The 25,485-nt window shown below is 38.0% G+C and overlaps 1 protein-coding gene across 18 annotated transcripts in view; it reads left to right on the top strand.

Moving 5' to 3' along the window:
- Positions 1–25,485, top strand: part of PICALM (phosphatidylinositol binding clathrin assembly protein) — a 119,659-nt gene that overhangs the window by 34,823 nt on the left and 59,351 nt on the right. For all 18 annotated transcript variants that reach the window (XM_033204503.1, XM_033204518.1, XM_033204510.1 and 15 more), the window contains exons 2-4: positions 9,856–9,998; positions 15,046–15,121; positions 19,055–19,157. In XM_033204503.1, coding sequence (XP_033060394.1) covers positions 9,856–9,998; positions 15,046–15,121; positions 19,055–19,157 — 322 coding nt within the window. The remainder of the gene's footprint in view (positions 1–9,855; positions 9,999–15,045; positions 15,122–19,054; positions 19,158–25,485) is intronic.

Raw genomic sequence — 25,485 nt, 5'->3', positions numbered from 1 at the left:
TCTGCTCTGATCTTAGTTATTTCTTGCCTTCTGCTAGCTTTTGAATGTGTTTGCTCTTGCCTCTCTAGTTCTTTTAATTGTGATGTTAGAGTGTCAATTTTAGATCTCTCCTGCTTTCTCTTGTGGGCATTTAGTGCTATAAATTTCCCTCTACACACTGCTTTAAATGTGTCCCAGAGATTCTGGTATGTTGTATCTTTGTTCTCATTGGTTTCAAAGAACATCTTTATTTCTGCTTTCATTTCGTTATGTACCCAGTAGTCATTCAGGAGCAGGTTGTTCAGTTTCCATGTAGTTGAGCGGTTTTGATTGAGTTTCTTAGTCCTGAGTTCTAGTTTGATTGCACTGTGGTCTGAGAGACAGTTTGTTATAATTTCAGTTCTTGTACATTTGCTGAGGAGTGCTTTACTTCCAATTATGTGGTCAATTTTGGAATAAGTGCGATGTGGTGCTGAGAAGAATGTATATTCTGTTGATTTGGGGTGGAGAGTTCTATAGATGTCTATTAGGTCCGCTTGGTGCAGAGATGAGTTCAATTCCTGGATATCCTTGTTAACTTTCTGTCTCGTTGATCTGTCTAATGTTGACAGTGGAGTGTTGAAGTCTCCCATTATTATTGTATGGGAGTCTAAGTCTCTTTGTAGGTCTCTAAGGACTTGCTGTATGAATCTGGGTGCTCCTGTATTGGGTGCATATATATTTAGGAGAGTTAGCTCTTCCTGTTGAATTGATCCCTTTACCATTATGTAATGGCCTTCTTTGTCTCTTTTGATCTTTGATGGTTTAAAGTCTGTTTTATCAGAGACTAGGATTGCAACCCCTGCTTTTTTTTGTTCTCCATTTGCTTGGTAGATCTTCCTCCATCCCTTTATTTTGAGCCTATGTATGTCTCTGCATGTGAGATGGGTCTCCTGAATACAGCAGACTGATGGGTCTTGACTCTTTATCCAGTTTGCCAGTCTGTGTCTTTTAATTGGAGCATTTAGTCCATTGACATTTAAGGTTAATATTGTTATGTGTGAACTTGATCCTGTCATTATGATATTAACTGGTTATTTTGCTCGTTAGTTGATGCAGTTTCTTCCTAGCCTCGATGGTCTTTACATTTTGGCATGTTTTTGCAATGGCTGGTACCGGTTGTTCCTTTCCATGTTTAGGGCTTCCTTCAGGGTCTCTTGTAAGGCAGGCCTGGTGGTGACAAAATCTCTAAGCATTTGCTTATCTGTAAAGGATTTTATTTCTCCTTCACTGATGAAGCTTAGTTTGGCTGGATATGAAATTCTGGGTTGAAAATTCTTTTCTTTAAGAACGTTGAATATTGGCCCCCACTCTCTTCTGGCTTGTAGAGTTTCTGCCGAGAGGTCTGCTGTTATTCTGATGGGCTTCCCTTTGTGGGTAACCCGACCTTTCTCTCTGGCTGCCCTTAAGATTTTTCCTTCATTTCAACTTTGGTGAATCTGGCAATTATGTGTCTTGGAGTTGCTCTTCTGGAGGAGTATCTTTGTGGCGTTCTCTGTATTTCCTGAATTTGAATGTTGGCCTGCCCTACTAGGTTGGGGAAGTTCTCCTGGATGATATCCTGAAGAGTGTTTTCCAACTTGGTTCCATTTTCCCCCTCACTTTCAGGCACCCCAATCAGACGTAGATTTGGTCTTTTTACATAATCCCATACTTCTTGCAGGCTTTGTTCATTTCTGTTCTTCTTTTTTCTTTTGGTTTCTCTTCTCGCTTCATTTCATTCATTTGATCCTCAATCGCTGATACTCTTTCCTCCAGTTGATCGAGTCGGTTACCGAAGCTTGTGCATTTGTCACGTATTTCTCGTGTCATGGTTTTCATCTCTGTCATTTCGTTTATGATCTTCTCTGCATTAATTAGTCTAGCTGTCAATTCTTCCACTTTTTTTCAAGATTTTTAGTTTCTTTGCGCTGGGTACGTAATTCCTCCTTTAGCTCTGAGAGGTTTGATGGACTGAAGCCTTCTTCTCTCATCTCGTCAAAGTCATTCTCTGACCAGCTTTGATCCGTTGCTGGCGATGGGCTGCGCTCCTTTGCAGGGGGAGATGCGCTCTTATTTTTTGAATTTCCAGCTTTTCTGCCCTGCTTCTTCCCCATCTTTGTGGTTTTATCTGTCTCTGGACTTTGATGATGGTGACGTACTGATGGGGTTTTGGTATAGGTGTCCTTCCTGTTTGATAGTTTTCCGTCTGACAGTCAGAAGGACTGTCTGTTGGTCTGTTAGAGATTGCTTGAGGTCCACTCCAGACCCTGTTTGCCTGGGTATCAGCAGCAGAGGTTGCCGAAGATAGAATATTGCTGAACAGCGAGTGTACCTGTCTGATTCTTTCTATGGAAGTTTCCTCTCAGGGGTGACGCCACCCTGTGAGGTGTGGGGTGTCAGACTGCCCCTAGTGGGGGATGTCTTCCAGCTAGGCTGCTCAGGGGTCAGGGACCCACCTGAGCAGGCAGTCTGTCCGTTCTCAGATCTCAACCTCCGCGTTAGGAGATCCACGCCTCTCCCCAAAGCTGTCAGACAGAGTCGTTCGCGTCTGCACCGGCCCCCGCTCTTTCCCCTAATGGACTGCAGCTGTGCGCTGTCTGCAGAGGTAGAGTGGACAGAGACAGGCAGGCTTCCTTGAGCTGCTGTGAGCTCCACCCAGTTCGAGCTTCCCAGAGGCTTTGTTTACCTACTTAAGCCTCAGCAATGGCGGGCACCCCTCCCCCAGCCTCGCTGCTGCCTTGCGGATAGATCGCCGCAGACGGCTGTGTTAGCAGTGAGGGAGGCTCCGTGGGCGTGGGACCCTCCCGGCCAGGTGTGGGATATATTCTCCTGGTGTGCCTGTTTCCTTAAAGCGCAGTATTGGGGTGGGAGTTACCCGATTTTCCAGGTGTTGTGTGTCTCAGTTCCCCTGGCTAGGAAAAGGATTTCCTTCCCCCTTGCGCTTCCAGGTGAGGCGATGCCTCGCCCTGCTTCAGCTCACGCTGGTCAGGCTGCAGCAGCTGACCAGCACCGATTGTCCGGCACTCCCTAGAGAGATGACCCCAGTACCTCAGTTGAAAATGCAGAAATCACCGGTCTTCTGTGTCGCTCGCGCTGGGAGTTGGAGACTGGAGCTGTTCCTATTCGGCCATCTTGCTCTGCCCCGACCATGCAACTCTTATTCTTTTTGTTTGTTTGTTTAATTTTTTTCTGATGAAGTCTCTCTCTGTTGCCCAGGCTGGATTGCTATGGTGGTAATCTCAGCTCCCTTTAACCTCCGCCTCCTGGGTTCAGGCGGTTCTCCTGTCTCAGCCTCTCAAGTAGCTGGGATTACAAGTGTGTGCCACCACACCTGGCTAATTTTTGTGTTTTTAGTAGAGACAGGGTTTCACCATATTGGCCAGGCTGGTCTCGAACTCCTGACCTCAAGTGATCTGCCCGCCTCAGCCTTCCACAGTGTTGGGATTATAGGCGTAAGCCTCCACGCCCGGCCCAGCAACTCTTACTCTTGTACCACCTCTTCGTCACATCCTTGAGGAGATAAAGAATGTGTCATGGCTCTCCTTTCTGCGTTGATCATGATAATGTTCTAAAGGGTGTGGGATAAATTACAATACAGAATTGGTGTGTGCTATGTGCTATGAGAGGTACTGAGATTAGTTTATGGAAGTAACTTATAGTTCCTTTATAAATTATTTTTCACTAACTGTTCATATATGACATAGTTGCTGAATCATTTTGGAAGTGTTCAATTCTTTATGCATCACCTTGTATTTGGGCAAATACAGTATATACAATAAAATATTACATATGTACAACTTTTTTTTTTTAGACAAGGTCTTGCTGTGTTGTCCAAGTTGGAGTGCAATGTCATGATCACAGTTCACTGTAACCTTTAACTCTTAGGCTCAAGCTATCCTCCCGCCTCCCGCCTCAACCTCCACTACAAGCGCTAATTTAAAAAGAAATTTTGGGGCTCGGTGCGGTAGCTCATGCCTGTAATCCCAGCACTTTGGGAGGCTGAGGCAGGTGGATCACAAGGTCAGGAGCTCGGCCAAGATGGTGAAACCCCGTCTCTACTAAAAATACAAAAGTTAGCTGAGCACAGTGGCAGTTGCCTGTAATCCCAGCTACTCGGGAGGCTGAGGCAGGAGAATTGCTTGAACCTGGGTGGCAGAGGTGGCAGTGAGCCGAGATCGCGCCACTGCACTCCAGCCTGGGCGATGGAGTAGACTCTGTCTCAAAAAAAATTTTTTTTTTTAGCTGGGTGCTGTGGCTCACGCCTGTAATCCCAGCCCTTTGAGAGGCCGAGGCGGGTAGAGCACAAGGTCAAGAGATGGAGACCATCCTGGCCAACATGGTGAAATCCTGTCTCTACTAAATGAAAGTTAGCTGGGTGTGATAGTGCGCCCCCGTAGTCCCAGCTGCTCAGGAAGCTGAGGCAGGATAATCACTTGAACCTGGGAGGCAGAGGTTGCAGTGAGCTGAGGTCGCACCATGCTCTCCAGCCTGGCTACAGAGCGAGACTCCATCTCAAAAAAAATTATTTTATTTTATTTTATTTATTTATTTATTTTTGTTGAGGATCTCCCTATGTTGCTTAGGCTTGTCTCAAACTCTTGACCTCAAGCAATCATCTTACCTCGCTTCCCAAAGCACTGGGCTTACAGGCATGAACCACAATGCCTAGCCTCACACATACAGTTTTAAAAAATGGAATTGTACTGTGTATTTTTCTTTGCTATGACTTTTGACTTATTATGTGGTGAACATTTTCTCCTCACAGCTTTTATTTTTTGTGCCATGCATTCGTTGGCCTCATAGTATTTCATGGTCAGACTGTAGTGTCATTTGATTAACTCTTCACTCTTGGATATGTCCGCTTAGTTTATGAATTAGGCCCCTTAGCTTCATTAGTATTGTTACAAAAGCCATCTGATTATCTTGTCAGTCTTTGTCATTGTACTCAGCATTCCATATTCTGCCTTTAGGAGTATTTCCCCAGTTATTAAAGTCCACTTAATATGTTGGTTAGATTTCTTAAGGTGTAAGCCTGTGAAGAGCATAGTTTTGAGTTAATTCTATTGGAAGTTATATAAAAATATAACACTGTGTTTCTCACAGAAGACCCCATAAATCTTAATTTGGACCATATTTTGTGATCCCTTTCACAGCTATTTGGAGTAAGAAATAAGACTGTTCATTGCATTTCCTAGACATTTGACATTTAAGACTAGGCAGATTTGCCTGTTTAACTTTGATTAGCCTATGTCTAATTTTAACTTGCATAGTTTTGAAATACTTAATTTTGCTATATGAAAAAAAATTTTGGTGATACTTCATATAAAAGTTTCTTATCCTCTGGTTACTATTTATTGACAAATATTCTTTTTGTTTCTACTCCCACCAAGGAAAAATTACAAAGATTTGATAAGTGAAGCAAAATTTGATTAACCAGTTAATTTCTTTGCCTTCAAAATTAATTTTATCTTCAATTTTCTTTTTCTTTCTTTCTTTTTTTTTGAGACAGAGTCTCGCTCTGTAGGCCAGGCTGGAATGCAGTGGCACAATCTCAGGTCACTGCAACCTCCACCTCCCAGACTCAAGCACTTCTCCTGCCTCAGCCTCCCAAGTAGCTGGGATTACGGTCATGTGCCACCATGCCCTGCTAATTTTTGTTTTTTTTTTTTTAGTAAAGACTAAAAAAACCATGTTGGCCAGGCTGGTCTCGAACTCCTGACCTCAGGTAATCCGCCCACCTCGCCCTCCCAAAGTGCTGGGTTTACAGACGTGAGCCACCACGCCCAGCCGTATCTCCAATTTTCTAGATGACTGAATAAATCAATTTTAGGTTGTAGATTTATGAGGGCAGTTGTTAAAAAAAGGTATCTTTCAAAATGACCTTTTTGAAAGGGATTACTAAATTTTATATGTATTACTGTGTTTGGCTAAATGATTGTGGTATGTTGATTTAAAAACAAACAAACAAACAAATACTGATTTAAGCCAGGCTTCTTTTTTAGAAAATCTTATTTGGGTATCAGTATGGTTTTGGTGTAGCCTAATGAGTTTCTGTTTAGATGGGAACTTGAGAACTCTGCATTCTAATGGCGCAGGCCACTGGCTGGGTTGCCTGACTGACTGTAGAAGTGAACCCTGAGTGTCCTAATTTAAGTTTCTGAAGTTGATGAACTCTGCCTCGGGACATCTATATAGGCTGAAGTTGGTGAACTCTGCCTGTTGGGAGAGTTTGTAAAGGCCTACACTGGGAATATGACTGTAAGATTAATGAAACCATTTGGTAACTGCTTACTTCTAAATTTTTTGTACTTTGTTAAAAGAAAGAAAAAAGACTTCCCCAGAATACAAAAATACTGTTTTGCATTTCACTGTTTTTCTATTGTTTTTGTTTTTAATTCGTTTTCAACTGAGAACATGTATTAAATTGGCTGGTTGAGCATTTACTTGGTGTATGTTTTAATGGATCCTTATCCTTAGCAAAAATTTAATTCTAGTCGTTAATCTGTCATTTAGCTTCTGTGACCTTGCCTATGTAAATACAGTTAACATCAGCTTTATCTACCTCAGTCATTGTTTGTTGAAGGAGCGTGTGAAATAACAAAAGTGAGAGCATTTATGTTTGTATGGTGGGTATTGGTTCCTTCTGCTTTCTCTACATGGAAAAGTGATTGTCATTTCTATGGTAGGCTTATTTTTAGGCCTATTGTCTTCATCCCCTTAAATATTGGAAATCTTTGTAAATTCTCACTCATACTTAAAGCAAAGAACCTACGTACCATGTGGTACTTTTTTTTTTTTAGTGTGTGTGGGATTCAGAAATTGTTAATAATGAATATTCAAGAAGGTTCTTCAGTTTTTGTATTCTTGACATAAATAATGAAAAGAAAATATAAGATCTGTCCTCATTTTTTTAACTTATTAGTTGCCAAGGGAAATTGTTACAGTTTTTGCTTTTTAAGAAATAGTATCTTCTGGATTGAGAGTGGGAAAAGCAGTAACTATTGAAAGTCCCATGATAAGTGTTAACTTTTGTTTGGAATAGTTTACTTTTGGTTAGTCAGAGGTGGGAAGAATATTTTCCTTCCTGACATGGAGCTCAAACTTGAAAGCGTTTTCGGGGTACTATTGTATTAGAAACATTGTACAGATGAAAAATTATTGTATGGAGAAAATGGCTGAGTTAAATACTGTGGGCAAGTATAAACTGCTAGTTTTATTCAATATCCTCCCCACCACACCTGTAATATTTGCATAACTTTGATTTTACATTTGGTCTGTTCTGGATTCGTAATCTCAGTGTGAATTCTTACTTCATTTTTCCTGTTTTATTATGTGTGAAGAATTTTTTTTTTTTTTTGAGCTTCTGGAGTTATCCTTCAGAATAACTCCAGTTTTTCTGTGATTAATACTAAAGCATACTATAGTTTTTAATAAGCATTATAGTAAAAACCTTCATTTGTTAGATCCTCTTTTAATTTGAAATTTGAAAATTTGCACATATATTGGGCTCAGCTTTGTTTTTCAACCTTTTGGGAACAGCAGGTTGTACAGATAGTTGTAAGATGTTGATTTAACTTTTAAGGACACAATCTTGGATGCTTTTTAAAAAAGCATGTTAAGAGTACCCATATGCATACCAAAATGAATGTCTTAAAAAATGACTGATCATTGTGTTTGAGGCACTGTTCTATAGGTCTTTGGGGATAGAGCTGAGAACAAAAAAGTCCTGCCCATAATGGAACTTAACAACATTTTAATTGAGAGAGAAAGACATTAAACAAATTAAGATGAGTTTGATGGTAATAAATACTTTGGAGAGAAATAAGCAGAGTAAGGGGGATAATGAGGGTTTAGAGGTAGGGGAATGCCCAAGGCTCTGTTATTTTACGTATTCAGGGAAGTTTATCTAATATGCCGACACTTTAGCAAATATCTATGGAAGTGACGGGAGCAAAGCAGCATAGGTATCTAGCAGAAGAGAATTCTAGGCAGAAGGAACAACAGTACCAGACACCTGAATAATAGTGCTTGACATATGGGAGGCATTGCAAAGAAGATGGCAGTGATGCAGTGGGGGGAAGAACAGATCACAAAGGGAATATAGTATGGATATATGTATGTATACATACACATACGTTTTGTAAATATGTAGTACAGTATATATACACACACATAATGCGCCATGCACTATATAGTATTAAATTGTGTGTGTGTGTGTGTGTATCAAGTACTGTCATTGAAACTGAAGTCTAGTGTAATATGTTCAGTGCCATAGGCCGGTTATAAAGTGCTATGAAAATCTAGAGAAGGCAGAGATTAAATTCCGTTTTTTACTCTAAGAAGTTGAAGCATGCATATTCAAGTTGGATTTACTGTTTCATTTTTGTTGCAAATAGTCTGAATTGTGAAAGCTTTGTGTCATTCTGCTGTTCCATGGGCACTCTGTTTGACTGCTTTTTTCTTTGTTCTTTAAGCAACATTGGCCATGGTAGCTGCTTATCTAAAATACATGTGTTTATCAAATATTAACTTATATAATAATTGGTCCTAGTAAAGGAAAAATTTTAAGTAAATGTTCATAGTTACATTGTCATTTCTTGCTAGCAATCAAGGCCAAGTTAGATCATTTGAATTCATATTTAATCATTATACAATCAAGATTAAAAGTGAACAAATTAATGAGTCATGAATAACTTTTTTCCCTTTATTGTAGTTATAGCTGAGACATTTATACATTATATTTTATATGTATTTTAAAAGTAAGACAACTCATTTCTTGGTTTTCTCCTCTGTTATATCTCTAAATTTGATTATATTATATTACATTTTTTTATTGAGGCGGAGTCTCACTCTGTCCCCCAGGCTGGAGTGCACTGGTACTATCTTCGCTCAGTGCAACCTCCGCCTCCCAGGTTCAAGCAATTCTCCTACCTCAGCCTCCTGAGTAGCTGGGATTACCCATGCCCGCCACCAAGCCCAGCTAATTTTTTTGATATTATTAGTAAAGATGGGGTTTCAGCATGTTGGCCAGGCTGGTCTCGAACTCCTGACCTCAGGTGATATACACTCCCCCCCCCAGCTTCCCAAAGTACTGGGATTACAGGGGTGAGCGACCGCACCCATCCTATTTTACATTTTCTTCATTGAGTTTACCAGTAGTATCTCTTAAACAGATTGTAGGTTACTCTTCTTAAGTTTTATTAAGAATCTTTTTTTCCAGTTTTGTTCTCAGTATTACCTAGTTATCAACCGATCTGAGCTAATTCAGTAGAACTGAGGGTAGAGAAGGAGGATAAATATTTTGTATGAACAAACTGAGATCCAACTCAATTACAGACCAGATCTCTGCCTTGTTATCTTCCTGTTGCAAAGACAGCATTCTAGGGTGGATGTTCATAAAGGTAGTTTGATCTTCATGTTGTTCATTCTTCTGTATGGATGATTTCTTTAAATAAGCTTTATTTAAAGAAAAATGTTAAATTTTAAAGAGATGAATAATACCAGTAATTTAATGGAGAGTTTTTAAGTAGTAAGGAAATGGAAGCTTCCTCAAAACCTTGCAGCAATTCATTTTGAGATGACCAAAGTACTTGAGAGTTAATTATACCCTGAGGGAGTTTGATTTATTTTTTGGTATTGTCGATCATTTATGTGATTCTAGTTGGTACCCTGCTTCCTAGGTAGATGATGGTAGTCTCAGTTGCTCTTAATTGAGAGATTTTTAACAACATCTCCAAACTATCTATTGCTGCTCCACTTTGTGTTAAATCTTTTGCCTGTTTGTATGCAAATCTCATATTACCAATAAATTAAAACCAGAGAGGAAATTAATCATTTAAAAATTTTTTATTGCAGACTTAATTCAGTGCACAAATGAGATGAATGTGAACATCCCACAGTTGGCAGACAGTTTATTTGAAAGAACTACTAACAGTAGTTGGGTGGTGGTCTTCAAATCTCTCATTACAACTCATCATTTGATGGTGTATGGAAATGAGGTAAGCAGAATTTTTAATGAACAAGTATACTGATGTGTTGACTTATTGTTAGCTAGCTTCTCTCACTGAAACTTCAGAAACAGCTTCCAGGTACAAAGGGCAAGGTACCTAGCCAGAAATATAGTTATAGACCCTGCAATTTGAGGAAAGATAGCCTATAAGCCAGAAAGCAAAAAGTGGGTCAGAGCACGGAGGACATCAATAATGGATCAAGAAGCAAAGATTAATGCCTAGAAATGGATTCCATAAGCATCCCTGGTTTTTGCTGGTCCTGTTTATAGACTATGTATTTGTCTATATCCATTTGTTCTTTTATTATAGCCCAGTTAGATTTTTTTTTTTTTTTTTTTTTTTGATACGGGCTCTTGCTTTGTTGCCCAGGCTGAAGTGCAGTGGTACCATCATAGCTCACTGCTACCTCAAATTCCTGGGCTCAAGGGACCTTCCCTCCTCAGCCTCACACGTAGCTGGGATTACAAGTGTGTGCCACTATACCAGGCTTAGTTTTAAATTTTTTTTATAGAGATGGGGGTCTTTCCATCTTGGCTTAGGCTGGTCTTGAAGTTCTGGGCTCAAGTGATCCTCCCACCTTCGCCTCCCAAAGTGCTGGGATTACAGGCGTAAGCCATCACACCCAGCTTTAGATTATTATCTGATCTCATGTAGTTGTTTGTGGAAGCACTTTGCCTACTTCAAAGCTGTGATATTTAGGACTAAGATGGCATTTGCTGAGAGGGACTGATTGAAGAGTGCCTTCTTCAGCAGAGGTGTGTCTGAAGCCTTTGTTGCCTAAAAGGCTAACAAATAAGATACATAAACTTTTGCAATTCTCTGTTTTGAGAGAATCATCTTACTTTCCATGATAGCCTAGCAGTTTTGGTTCATTTTCTCAGCTCAATAAACTTATTTGTAAAATTGTATTAACAGGAGCTTTTCAAGATCATCTGAGTAGAACTAGAGAAATCTTCATTGGTATGTGCCTTAGAAAAATGCAGTCCAGGAGGATAACCCTCTAGAGATGAGAAGAACTTTAATCATTGGTACTAGTTTTCTGAGCGTAATGACTTACTGACATCCATCACGTCATGCGTTATTTTGGGCTTTTCGGTATTGAAATTATTTTTTGACAACTACCAGTATAGCATTTTTAAAGTTCAAAATTAAAGCAGGAATTTACCCACAACTTTATTATTCTGACACATCTTACTATTGGCACATTTTGGTCTTCCCTCTGGTTCTTGTCCAAAAGTATTTGTGTTTTTTAAATGGCTATAATCATAATGTAGATAAAATATATTTAGCTTTTTATATAATATCACACTGTCAACATCACCATGTTGTATTTTTTATCATCTTTAATAACTGTGTAATTGATCATATAGTTCACAATTTTTAAACTATTTTCCTTGCTAGAAATTTAGTTTTCTGATTCATTGTTATACCACCACATTGAGTGGTTTTATTTGTAGTTTTTAATTTTTAAAAATTATTTCCCCTAAGTGTTACCTGAAATGTGATTACTAAGTCAACAGACATGACCATTTTTAGGACTTATGTTAGTTGCTTTCTAATACATTATAACCAGTTTATAGAGCTAATAGAAATGTTTGGCTATATTAGCTTAAATGTAACTTGAAACATCTTAACTAGGATAATAGTTTTTACTTCTGGCAGGAATATGTTTAGTTAAGATTATGATTTTTCTGAAGAATTCCAAACGTGTATGTAGTTTTCTTATCCATCTTTATTTATTTGATATAGTTTATTTTTTAAAAAGAAAAAGCCACAAATATAACCACCTACACTGCCAGATAAGGTATCAATAATGGCTTTTAGAGGCTGTAAATAAGGTAATTGATAGTACTAGAGGCAAAATGTTAGTAAAGACAAAACAGAAAGTTGACAGTCATTTCGTAGAATTGATTGACAAGGGGAAAAAGATAGCATTTTAGTGTTTTTTTGATAAACTCATGTTTAGCTTCCTCTAGGTAGTTAAAGCAAATTCCATGCTCTGTTCATTTTTTATGCTAGTTTGTACAACCTTCAGGTGTTCCCATTGGCAGATGCCATTAATTTGTTAGAGGCTGTACATAGGATTTCACTATGCTGTGGTGACTGGAATACCATGGAGTGGTGGTTCTCAAAACTGAGTGGGGAAGGGGATGATTTTTTTTTTCCCTTTGGGGACATTTGCCGCAACTGAAGGGGGTTGCTACTGGTATCTAGTAGGTAAAGGCCGGGACTGCTTCAGAACATCATATAATAATGCACAGAATAGACTGGGTGCGGTGGCTCATGCCTGTAATCCCAGCACTTTGGATGGCCAAGGTGGGCAGATCACCTGAGGTCCGGAGTTTGAGACCAGTGTGACCAACATGGTGAAACCCTGTCTTTACTAAAAAATACATAAATTAGCCAGGCGTGGTGTCGTGCACCTGTAATCCCAGCTACTCAGGAGGCTGAGGCAGGAGAATCACTTAAACCCGGGAAGCGGAGGTTACAGTGAGCGAGATTGCGCCATTGCATTCCAGCCTGGGCAACAGAGCAAGAGACTCCGTCTCAAAAAAAAAAAAAGAAAAAAAAATTGCGCAGAACAGTCCCCAACAACAAAGAATTATCTGATTCAGTGTCAAGAGTACTCAGGTTGAGAAACCTGGCCACGGAGAAAAAATCTCAAAAGGTTAAGGCTGGGTGAGCATTGTGTTATAGACCCTTGACACCAGGCAAGTAGGTACTTCTATACCATTGTTACCAACTGGGTGACTTGGGTAAGTCACTTCTGGAGCTTCCTCAATAATATGATAGTATCTTCATGGTAAATAGAATTGACCAAGGCTCTTATTGTAGTTGTAGTATGACAAGTTATAGGTGATTAATACATGAAAATGTAGAGTTAGAAATTTGTAGATGAAATTAGAAAACAGATGTATGGAACCAAGCATGGATTTATTATAAAGTATTTAATACCATTTTGGGTAACCTGAAATATGTTCTTTAAATATTTTGTTATCAAAAGTTTCTGATATACACAATAGTAGAGTGAATGGTGTAACAAATGCTTATGTACCTAATCACTCAGCTTCCACATTGCCATTCTTTAAATGAAGTTTTAGGATAATCCATTTCAGGTTACTGCTTATGACCCAAAATGGGAACCTATGAAGCCTTATTACTTGCCAGATTGTTGGCATGGTGCTCAATTTAATACCATTTTGAATAGCATTAGGTTGCTGTTGAAACCAAAACCACAACTTGATTAAAGCCATATATGTCTTTGCAGCTAAATATGATGAAGGTAGAAAGGACTAATAAAATGAAAAGGAAAATTTAGATTTATTATCTCTAAAATCATGAATGAAATGGCTTGGTAGACTAAATTATTTACATTAATTTAGAATGCAGAGGTAAAGAAGAGTCTTATCAAAATCTATTAAAATCATAGTCTAATATTGTCTTACGATATTTTTATAACTTTTTGAAACACTATTTTAGGATAATTGTGAAATACGAGTCTTCAGTTTACAAATTGGTTTTCAAAATCCTGGTTTGTTAGTTTGGGGTGATCTCAGTTGAACAAGACTGATTTGGGGGCCGGGCACAGTGGCTCACACCTGTAATCCTGACACTTTGGGGGGCCAAGGCAGGAGGATTACTTGAGTCCAAGAGTTCCAGACCAGCTTAGGCAGTGTGGTAAGATGTTGTCTCTACAGAAAATTAAAAACGAAATGTGATCTGGACGTGGTGGTGCATGCCTGTAGTCCCAGCTACTTGGGGGCGAGGGTGAAGAGTGAATGGTGGGTGGTGCTTCATGCTGAGATGGTAGGATTGCTTGAGATCAGGAGGGTGGAAAGCTGTGATCACACCACTGTACCCCAGCTTGGACGACAGAGCAAGACCCTGTCTCAAAAAAGAAAAAAAAAAAGGACTGATTTCGGAGGTGATGGTGTGCATCCTAGTTGATTATTAGCCTCTGCATGCATTAAAAAAACGAAGAAGAAAGTAAAGGAATCCTAAGAAGTGAAATTGAAAGGCATTTCTTTAGCTGTTTAGAGGCTGTATGTGAAGGAGACTAATGTTATTTACTATGGTAAGCACTTCAGAGAGCATTTTGGCAATATTGAGAAGATGAACTTTTACATATGTGCTGGCCTAATAATTCATTCCTAAGTATATATCCTGATAAACGAATATACTTATGCATGGAGACCAAGAACAAAGATGTCAATACAACTTTGTTAATAATAGTGAAAATTAGAAAGTATATCCATGCTAAATAAATGGATTTATAATGATGTATTCATTGGAATATTAGAACATCATTTAAAATGAAATGTTAAGTGGGGTAATTCTTAGGGAAAGATTGAGTTAAAGCACATTGCAGAGTAAGTACACTATGATACTTGTGTAAATTTAAAATAGAAAGCAATTGGATAGTTTATAGATACTTGTATATCTAATAAAATGGTGAAAACCTGTGTGAAAGTAATGTGTACTTGTTTCAGAAAAGTACTCACCTCCGAAGAGGGAGGGAAGGGAGATTGAAGCAATGGAGGCTATAATGTTTTGATTTTATATAAGATCTGAAGTGAGCATGTAAATTTGTTTAATCTGGACAGTGGGTAAGGGGATCTCTATTACTTTCTTGTGTGTTTAGAAGTATTTTGTTTTTTTTAAAAGCCAAAACTTTGGTATACCAGATGGCTGTTTAAAATACAGATGCCACCTAGAAATGATTAGCCATAGTTTTAGTATGCTGTAATAAAACCCAAACTACTGGTTCCACTGCCTATTTGCTTTTATTATTTTGGCTTAATACTATAATATATCTGTGGGAATTTGGCTGTAATAAATTCTTGCATGCTAGTGAAAAATACATATTATGTTTTTAGGTTTGGTAACTAGTTAATGGGAGGAGTAGTGAGGATGAGAAATTTAAACTAGATAAGCTTAATGGAATGCGTTAACCATAACTTTTCCTCCTAGTTTTCGAATTAGAGTTTGTGAGATGGCAGTACCTTAATATGATGTAATTTTTTTTTTTTTCCAGCGTTTTATTCAGTATTTGGCTTCAAGAAACACGTTGTTTAACTTAAGCAATTTTTTGGATAAAAGTGGATTGCAAGGTAAAGATAACTTTTTCATTATAGAAAATCAAAAGAATGACACCCACATGATGATTACTCTGGAGCAGAACTCTGTCTTTTAGAACATGTGCTACTTTAAACCTTATATTTTAGTGAAGGTTGTAGGAAAGAAAAAACTGTCTTTTAATTTGAATTAATATTTATTTGCCTACCAGATACTCAGAGCTCTCTGAGAGGTAGTACAGAGTAGTTATTTGAGAGCATGAATTCTGGAGCTGGACTGTCTGGGTTTGAATCTCATCTTTGCCACCTAGCAGCTATGTGAACTTGGGCAGGTTACTTCACCTCTGCATCAGTAGAATCGAGTAATAGTGATAGTACCTACCCAATAAGATTGTCATGAGACTTAACTAGTTAATTACTACAAAGTGCTTAGAACAGTGCCTGGCACACAAGACATGCTGTGTAAGGCCAGGTACGGTGGCTCATGCCTGTAATCCCAGCACTTTGGGAGGCTGAGGCAGGTGGGTCACTTGAGGTCAAGTGTTCGAGACCAGCCTAGCCAACATGGTGAAACCCCATCTCTACTGAAAATACAAAAATTAGCCGGGATTGGTGGTGCACGCCTGTAATCCCAGCTACTCAGGAGGCTGAGGCAGGAGAATCACTTGAACCCAGGAGGCGAAGGTTGCAGTAAGCCAGGATCATGCCACTGCGCTTCAGCCTGGTTGACAAAGCTAGACTCTGTCTCAAAAAAACAAACAAACAAAAAAGAAATGCTGTGTAAATATTTGCTTTCATTGTTATTGTATTATTTTATGTTTCATTCCAAGAAATGTAGTTGGAATATTACATTTTTTAGTAGCTAAAGTGAATATAATTTATTAAGATGAATTATTTGTTTATATTCTTTTTTTCATATTCATTCATAAGCTGTTTTCTTTTCTTTTCTTTTCTTTTTTTTTTTTTTGAGACAAAGTCTCATTCTGTCACCAGGCTGGAGTGAAGTGGCATGATCTTGGCTCACTGCAACCTCCGCCTCCCGGGTTGAAGCAATTCTCCTGCCTCAGCCTCCCGAGTAGCTGGGACTACCCGAGCGTGTCACCACACCCAGCTAATTTGTGTATTTTTAGTAGAGACGGGGTTTCGCTATGTTGGCCAGGATGGTCTCCATCTCTTGACCTCATGATCTGCTTACCTCGGCCTCCCAAAGTGCTGGATTTACAGGCGTGAGCCACCGCACCTGGCCTGTTATTTTTTATTTAGTAACTTGAAATGGACATAATGTGGTTATAGCTGTCCATGCACATTGTCATAATGTCATCTGTTTTTACTTAGTTCTGTAACTAGGCTGTTAGCATTATAGAATGTCAGCTTTAGGGAGAACCTCATAAAGGATATGCCAAATGAGTTGGGAATATTCAGTAGTGAAGCTCAATCAGGGAAGTGTCTTTAGAGAAGGTGAGGTTTATGCTTGGCTTCAAGGGAAGGATGAAAAGATGAGTTGGCTTAAGCACGGGTACACAGGTACAATACATGGATGTGAAAGTAAGCACAGATACACAGATGTATATGGATATGAAAGTCATTCACATGGATATGAATATTTAAGATTTATAGAGCAAATGAATGTGAAGAGAATATATATGAATGGTGTATTTGAGAACATGTAGTGGCAGATAGCCCTCAAGCTGTTCAGAGCCATAATCAAGCACAAAAATATTTTATATAGTTGGAATTTCATAATGCAGTAGAGAGGAGGGGAGAGAGAATTATGTGTTACAAGGAAAGCATCATAGCTTAGTCAAGTTAGATCAGAGTAAACCAAATCTTGAAGATGCTGAGACTGTTTCAGTTGTTTTTCTTGTTATCTAGTGTAGAGTTAATGAGGGCCTGAACTGTGGTTCTTCTGGAGGTGTTAAAAAAAAAAAAAAAAAAAAAGATCAGTGGAATTGTTTTGTGTGTGTGTGTGTGTGTGTGTGTGTGTGTGTGTGTGTGAGAGACTGGCTGTATTTGAGTTTGGAGGTGTTCAGTCCAATACTTGTTTCCCTTTGGTAGGTGCAAGTATATACTTGCTTAAAATGAATTTAATACCCTATCTTCCAAACATTCTAGAAGACCAGTAATCTATACATAGGACCCAGTGTTACAAAATGCATTATATTTTAATAAGAGTTATAGTGCTCTAACTTAAGGAAAAAAAATTAAAACAGTAGACCCCCCCCCCCTTGAAAAAATATTTTCTTTTTCTTTGAGACAGGATCTGGTACTGTTGCTGAGGCTGGAGTAAAAGAGGCCAGGGCTTGCTCTGTCACCTAGGCTGGGTGCAGTGGTGTGATCATAGCTCACTGCAGCCTCGAACTCCTGGCTCAAGCAGGCCTCCCTTCAGCCTCCCGAGCAGCTGGGATTACAGATGTGCACCACCAGGCCTGGCAAATTTTTTTATTCTTAAATATTTTGTAGAGATGGGCTCTTGCTCTGTTGACCAGGTTGGTCTTGAACTCTTGGTCTAAAGCGATCCTCGTGAGCCTCCCAAAGTGCTGGGATTACAGGCATGAGCCACCACACCTGGCCTGTTTTTGAAATCTTAAACAGAAGCCAGATATATATTATAGATAAAAATGGAGTGTCTGTATTTTCAGGGGCATGGAAGAAACTGCCTGCTCATCCTTTAATTTTCACTTCCTCCCTCAGTCAGTTCATTTTAACTTTAAAAGTGTATGAAAAACAAGATGCAGAGCACTGCTCTAGGCACAGTTTATGCATATATCCAAGTAGGTTTTTTGTGTTGTATTAGCAACTGATTTCTCACTTTCTTAAGATGGAAATTAAGCAATTCTAGTGATAAGGTTTTAATAATTTCACTCTTTTTATGTAGAGGAGAGGTTGAGCCTTGAAGGATGAGAGGTTCTTTACCCTCTTAGGATGGGATATAGTAGATAGAACCATATGAATTGAAGAGCTGAGGAATGTAGCATGTAACACCTGACCTGTACAGTAGTAGGTATGAAGTCATATGAGAACAGTATTTTTTTTTCTATTTTGTTCACTGATTTTTCTCCACTGGTACTTAATAGGCACTCAATAAATATTTTGCTAAATAAATGAACTGGTGATGTTGAAATCCAGTTAGTTTACATTTTGGGTGGTTTTGGTATTGTCTTTTAAAAGTAGCAAAGATCAAGTAATTTAATTTGTTAGATGAATATGAGTTAAAATGGGTTCAGTTTGCAATGAGGAGCAAAAATTTATAGACTTCCTTGAGCCAGGCAATAAATAAACACAGAGTTTTTGGTGTTTTTTAAAAATAATACTGATTAGATTTTATGTTGCTGAAGTTTTCAAATCAAGGACATGATGAAACAGTCTTAAAATGATTTATGTATTCATTTAGAAATTTCATTGAAAACATATAAATTGTTTTTGTTACACCCGAAACTTGCGTATTGCCATTTGTTATATTAGACAGTAATTTTTTACACTTTTTATAAGGTTGGCACATATAAGTTATGGTTCTAAATACAGCTAAAGATTTTAGGAATATAAAAATTATATGAAGTTGCTTGATGTTTTGAGGAATGGGATTGTGGTTCTATAGGATGTTAAATTTGAGTTGTGAGATTATCAAGTTGTATAAAAGGACATGTTTTTCTAATTCCTGATGAATAAAGAATAGGAATATTGAAAGAAAGAAAAGAAACTTCTTATTTTGGTGAAGGTCTAAGGAAGAGTTTTTTTTAAAGCTACATAGGACTTATCTGATTTAAATATGAAACCTTAAGAGAATTTAATGGTAATGTTGTTAATAAGTTACTTAATTTACATCACTAAATTGAACTGGGATACCAAGACATTATAGCCATTGAATACAATGACTTGTTTTTCGAGGAATATTGGGATTTTTAGTCATTTATAAAAACTTGTTTCTTTTTTTTTTTTTTTTTTTTTTTTTTTTTTTTTTTTTTTTTACAGGATATGACATGTCTACATTTATTAGGCGGTATAGTAGATATTTAAATGAAAAAGCAGTTTCATACAGACAAGTTGCATTTGATTTCACAAAAGTGAAGAGAGGGTGAGTTAAGCTTTTTTTGGCATCTAATTGATTTGAATTTTTAAAAATGTAAAACATAGGAGTACTAGATTATGAATTACGAAATTTAAGCCAGTTTTAAAAGATGAACCTCATTTTTCTTTGATGAGGTATATCAAGTACTTTTTGTGGTAGGATTTGTTTTTCAGTTCTTTTTGTAGCACCTTTATTGAGATATAATTCACATAACAAAAGTTATCCTTTTAAAGTGTGTAATTCATTGGTTTTTAGCGTATTTACAAGGTTGTCCAACATCACCACTAATTTCAGAACATTTTTATCACCTCTAAAAAGAAACTCTGTACCTATTACCATTTGTTTCCTATTCCCTCTTCCCCTAGATCCTGGCAACCATGATCCTACTTTCTGTGTCTCTGGGCTTGCCTATTCTGCACATTTCATATAAATGAAATTATACAATATGTGGCCTTTGTGTAGCATAATATATCCAAGTTATAGCATCCATGTTATATCAAATATCAGTGTTTTATTCCTTTTTCTAACCAGATCATATTTTACTTTATGGACATATACTGCATTTTATCTGTTCATCAGCTGATGGCCACTTGAATAGTTTCTACTTTTGACTATTAGGAATAATGGTGCTGTGAACATTAGATCTTATGTGGATTATCTTTTTAATTCTCTTCAGTATATACCTAGAACTGGAATTGCTGTGTCATATGGTAACTCTTATGTTTGCCATTTTGAGGAACTGCCAAATTATTTTTCAAAGCAGTTGAATCATTTTACATTCCCATCAGTAATGTATGGCACTTTCAGTTTCTCCCTTTCTTGCCATACTTATTTTCTGTTTTTGTTTTTGTTTTTTTTTAGTTGTAGCCATCCTAGTGGGTGTGAAATAGTGTCTTGTGATTTTTAGTTGTCATTTCCCTGATGGCTAATGATATTGAGCATTTTTTTTTTGTACTGTTGACCATTTGTATATTGTCTTTTGAAAAAATGCCTCTTCAAACCCTTTTCCCTGTTTTTATTTTTTATTTTTACTTTTTGAGACAATGGTACAATCCCAGCTCACTGCGTGTCCACCTCCTGTGCTTAAGCATTTTTCCCCTGCAGCCTGCTGAGTAGCTGGGAACACAGGCATACAACACTAAGCTCAGTTAATTTTTTAAAAAATTTTCATACAAACGAGGTCTTACTATGTTGCCTAGGCTGGTCTTGAACTCCTGGGCTCAAGCAGTCTTCCCATTTCGGCCTCCCACAGTGTTGGAATTATAGGCATGAGCTACTGCCCTGGCCTTTTGCCCATTTTTAAATTGGGTTACTTGCCTTTTTATTGTTGCAAGAATTTTAAAAAATATATTCTGGACACCAGTTTCTTATCACATAAATAATTTGCAAATATTTTTCTTCCGTGGCTTGTCTTTTCAGTTTCTTGTTGGTGTTTTTTGAAGAACAAACATTTTTAACTGATTAATTAAGTGTATCTATTTTTTTCCTTTGGTTGCTTCTACTTTTGTCATTGTATCTAAGAAATCATTGTTTAATCCAAGGTCACAAAGATGTACTCCTTTTTATTCTAAGAATCTTGTATTTTTTGACCTTATAGTTAGGGTTTTTATCTCTTTGAAATTAACTTTTGTATATGGTGTAGGAGATGAGTCCAAATTTATTCTTTTGTATGTGGATATATAGTTATCCCAGCACCATTTTGTGAAATTACTCTTCTTTGCCCATTGGGTAGTCTTACCACCTTGTTGAAGATGAATTGACCATAAATGTAAAGGTTTATTTCTGGACTTGCAGCTCTGTTCTGTTGATCTGTATGTGTATCTTCATGCCGGTACCACACTGTCTTGATTACTGTTGCTTTGCATTGTGTTTGAAAATGAGAACGTGTGAGTCTTCCAACTCTGTTCTTTTTTTTCCCCAACATTGTTTTGGCTGTTTTAGGCCCCTTGCATTCCCATGTGAATTTCAGGATCAGCTTGTTGATTTTTGCAGAAAAGATAGCTGGGATTTTTGTGGGGGATTGCATTGAATCTGTTGATCAGCTTGGGGAGTATTATCTTCTTAATGATTAAATTTCTAGTCCATGAACAAGAGATGTCTTTCTGTTTATTTGGATCTCTTCTCATTTCTTTCAGTGCTGCTTTGTATTTAAGCTTTCTTTTAATCTCAAATGCAGAAGATGCATTTAATTTTTGCTGCACCCTAATTAACAATCATCCTAGCACATGATCCAGTCACATGAGTGATGCAGTCAGTGCTTCTATAACTGATAACACCTGATATGCAGATTTTTTCCTGGGATATAGGATGAGGACTGAGGAGAAAGCCACTGAAGACATTCTTAGCAGCAGTGATGACCCTTGTAGCTATGAAGTCCTGTTTTGAAGGGAATCTGTCATGTACAGAAATAGCCTGGTGAATGCCTTCCTGAGCCACTCTGCTGCTCAGTGATCCCTAAGGTCTAAGCAATTGATGTATTCCTTTAGATTGTTCTATTGAAATTTTAAATTAATGGACTGAAGGGAAAATTTAGCTAAAATATAGAGTTAACCTCTTAGTTATGCAAGAAAATTTAAAGCTGAATTTAAATGTTCTATGTTGCCATTCCAAATTCATCAGGAGGCAATTATTTTGGAATATACCTAGAGTAAATTCTACAGATTTTATTTCATATATTTAAGCACTTTGTAGAAGACTATGTTGGAGAACTTTTTTAGAAGTCTGATTTTTAACCTCTGTATTTTGTCCAATAATATTTCACTGTAAAGTGTCTTCAGTAAAGTTGATCTTCAGTGTATTTACCGATTTCAGAATAATAGATTTTTAAAATGGTAGCTTTTTTTTTTTTTTGAGGCGGAGTCTCACTCTGTCGCCCAGGCTGGAGTGCAGTGGCTGGATCTCGGCTCACTGCAAACTCCGCCTCCCGGGTTCACGCCATTCTCCTGCCTCAGCCTCCCGAGTAGCTGGGACTACAGGCGCCCGCCACCTCGTCTGGCTAGTTTTTTGTATTTTTTAGTAGAGACGGGGTTTCACCGTGTTAGTCAGGATAGTCTCGATCTGCTGACCTCGTGATCCGCCCGTCTCGGCCTCCCAAAGTGCTGGGATTACAGGCTTGAGCCACCGCGCCTGGCCTAAAATGGTAACTTTTTTTCTAATGTGAAGGGCCAGTCTTGAGAATAGTTGATGAATTTTTTTATTTAATAGAGCAGTCTTTTTTAATTGGATGAAAATAGCCCTTGATCAAGTACAGTAAAATTAGTATTGACTTAGTTGAATCAAGGAGGAGCCATAATTGAGTGGGGACCAAGAAGAAGCGCAAAAGTGGCATTAAACGTACACACATTCACATATCAGACTGTGTAAATACAAAAGAAAAAAATTAAGACTGTCAGGTATAGATTGAGGACATGACAGCAGTTGAAATGTATTATATCATGGCAAAAACCTCAGTAGGCTACACCTTTTGGAGAGGACTCTCATTATAAGTAGTGAAGTTTGATTTATTAAGATAATTTTTTATACTTACAAAAGTAATAAACTTAAAAAAAATTAAGAGTACCATCCTAATTCATAGAAAATGTTAACATTTTAGTGTGTCTAATCTTTTCTGTGGGTGTAAATAAAAATATGTATATAAAGGCACATAGGAAATTACATAAAAATTGGATCAGATTCTTTGAAGGCTGCTTTTCTTTCCTCCTCTGTATTTTGGACATTTTCAACATCTGTACACATAGATCCATCTCATTCTTTTTTTTTTAAGATGGAGTCGGCTCTGTCACCCAGGCTGGGATGCAGTGGTGTGCTCTTGGCTCACTGCAACCTTCACCTCCTGGGTTCAAGCGATTCTCCTGTGTCAGCCTCCCAAGTAGCTGGGACTACAGGTGCCCGCCACCATGCCCAGCTAATTTTTGTATTTTTAGTAGAGATGGGGTTTTGACATGTTGGCCAGGCTGGTCTTGAACTGACCACAAGTGATCCACCTGTCTCGGCCTCCCAAAGTGCTGAGATTACAGGCATGAGCCACCTCGTCCGGCCTCAGTCCATCTCATTCTTATGAATGGCTGTAGAATTATGTTGCAGGTGTACATCTGATTTATTCCCATTTTTTTAATCTTATAAAAGCAATGGATTGACCATCCTTTTATTTATGGTTGTATTAAGAGAGTTTTTCTGTAGAATAAATTATTTAAATTGGTGGGTCATTGATAAATATATATACATTTAACATTTTAATAGAAAACACCAAATTATGCTTTATAAAAGTTATACCAAATTATTGGCTTAGTTATTCTGTATTCTTCCATCATGAAAAATGCATCTCGTGTTCATTTTATATTAGCTGATTGAATAAATGGTGATATTGAGCACACTCCCCCTTCCTTTTGAATGCCATACTTGTTTTATTAATTGTCTTTTGATGTCCATTGACATCGTCTCTTTTGGGTTTTTCATTCTTTTCCATTGTGTTGAATAGTGGTAAGAACTCACAAGCTTTTTTAGTCAGATGAATCTAGGTTTGAATTCTAGCTTCATACCAATTAGATGAGGGACTTCAATGAGATACTTTAGCTGGTTTACTGACTTTTAAAAAATAATGTTACTTTGAAATAATTTCACTTCCAGAAATGTAGGAAGAATATTAGAGAACTTCTGTATACTTTACTCAGAACCACCAGTTTTTAACATTTTGCCAAATCTGCATTTCTCTTTCTGTGTATATTCACATAGGCATGCACACACATTTTTTTTCTGAACCATTTGAGAGTGGGTTACATACCTGTTGCCTTTTATAGTTTATATCTTTTAATACTTTGGTGAATATTTTCTAAGAACAAGGATATTTTGTTACATATCTATCAGCGTGCTAAACTTCTTTCACATGGTGGCACACAAACTGATAACTATTTATACAAGAGACTACTTGAGGCTAAAGGGTTAGAAAGGATCAACATCTTGGCACACTTATAACCGTTTCTACCATGCTAGTATGCTGTGGCAAAACTGGGAAGGCCTTATTTAAGCTCTGAGTTATTTCATCTGTAAAATTATGATGTTAATTAGTACTTTCCTGTTAGGATTGTTGTGAGAATTAAATGGGATATTGTATGTAATGCTTAACACGTAACAAACACTCAACAAACGAACTTTTTGTGTATTAGGAAAATGTTATAGGTTATGATAGGTTATGAGTATTTTTTCCCTGTTTTTTTAACATCGTTAAAAGCTTTACAGTCTTAGGTGATCAAAATCGTTACCTTCATTTTTATGTTTTTTATCTTCAAGCAAGCTCAGTGAGCTAAAATGATTAATTATTATGTTTTCATCAGATATATTTATGGATTCAGTGTTTTATATTTTAATCTTGGATTCATTTGGAGTCTACCATGGTAGGAAAAACATGAGGTAAAAGCTAACTTGTTTTTTTTTTGAGACAGTTTTGCTCTGTCACCCAGGCTGGAGTGCAGTGGCGTGATCTCTGTTCAGTGCATCCTCCGCCTTCCGGATTCAAGCAATTCTCCCACCTCAGCCTCCCGAGTATCTGGGACTACAGGCACATGCCACCGTGCCCGGCCACTTTTTGTATTTTTTAGTAGAGATGGGGTTTCACCATATTGGCCGGGCTGGTCTCAAAATCCTGACCTCGTGATCCGCCTGCCTCAGCCTCCCAAAGTGCTGGGATTACAAGCGTGAGCCAATGCGCCCAGCCTTAGCCAACTTTTTTTTTTTTTTTTTTTTTTTGAGACGGAGTCTCGCTCTGTCGCCCAGGCTGGAGTGCAGTGGCCAGATCTCAGCTCACTGCAAGCTCCGCCTCCCGGGTTTACGCCATTCTCCTGCCTCAGCCTCCGGAGTAGCTGGGACTACAGGCGCCCGCCACCTCGCCCGGCTAGTTTTTTGTATTTTTAGTAGAGACGGGGTTTTACCGTGTTAGCCAGGATGGTCTCGATCTCCTGACCTCGTGATCTGCCCGTCTCGGCCTCCCAAAGTGCTGGGATTACAGGCTTGAGCCACCGCGCCCGGCCTAGCCAACTATTTTTAAATAGAAATATAGTTTGGGTGGCAAGAAGACCAGACAATTGCTTTTTGTTATTCTCTGTTCTAGAATGAAGTATTTTGGGAGTTAAGAGCTGAGAGCTGATGTGTTTCATGTAAGGAGACAAGGAAAGAGAAGAAGAGAACTTGAAGATGCTTAGGAGAGGATTTTATTAGAGAAGGCTAAGAGGATTGCTGGCAATGTTGAGTATTCATTTGAGGTTGATGATCATGAGTTTATGGTTTTGCCAGTTTGCCCAGTTGTGCCATTTTCTTTACCAGCACTCAGCTATATGTGTAC

This window comes from Trachypithecus francoisi, unplaced genomic scaffold, assembly GCF_009764315.1.
Source record: "Trachypithecus francoisi isolate TF-2019V2 unplaced genomic scaffold, Tfra_2.0 Lachesis_group8, whole genome shotgun sequence".
In the NCBI taxonomy this organism is placed as follows: Eukaryota; Metazoa; Chordata; class Mammalia; order Primates; family Cercopithecidae; genus Trachypithecus; species Trachypithecus francoisi.
Note: the sequence above shows the minus strand (reverse complement) of the source record. Positions and strands in the feature narration are given on the sequence as shown.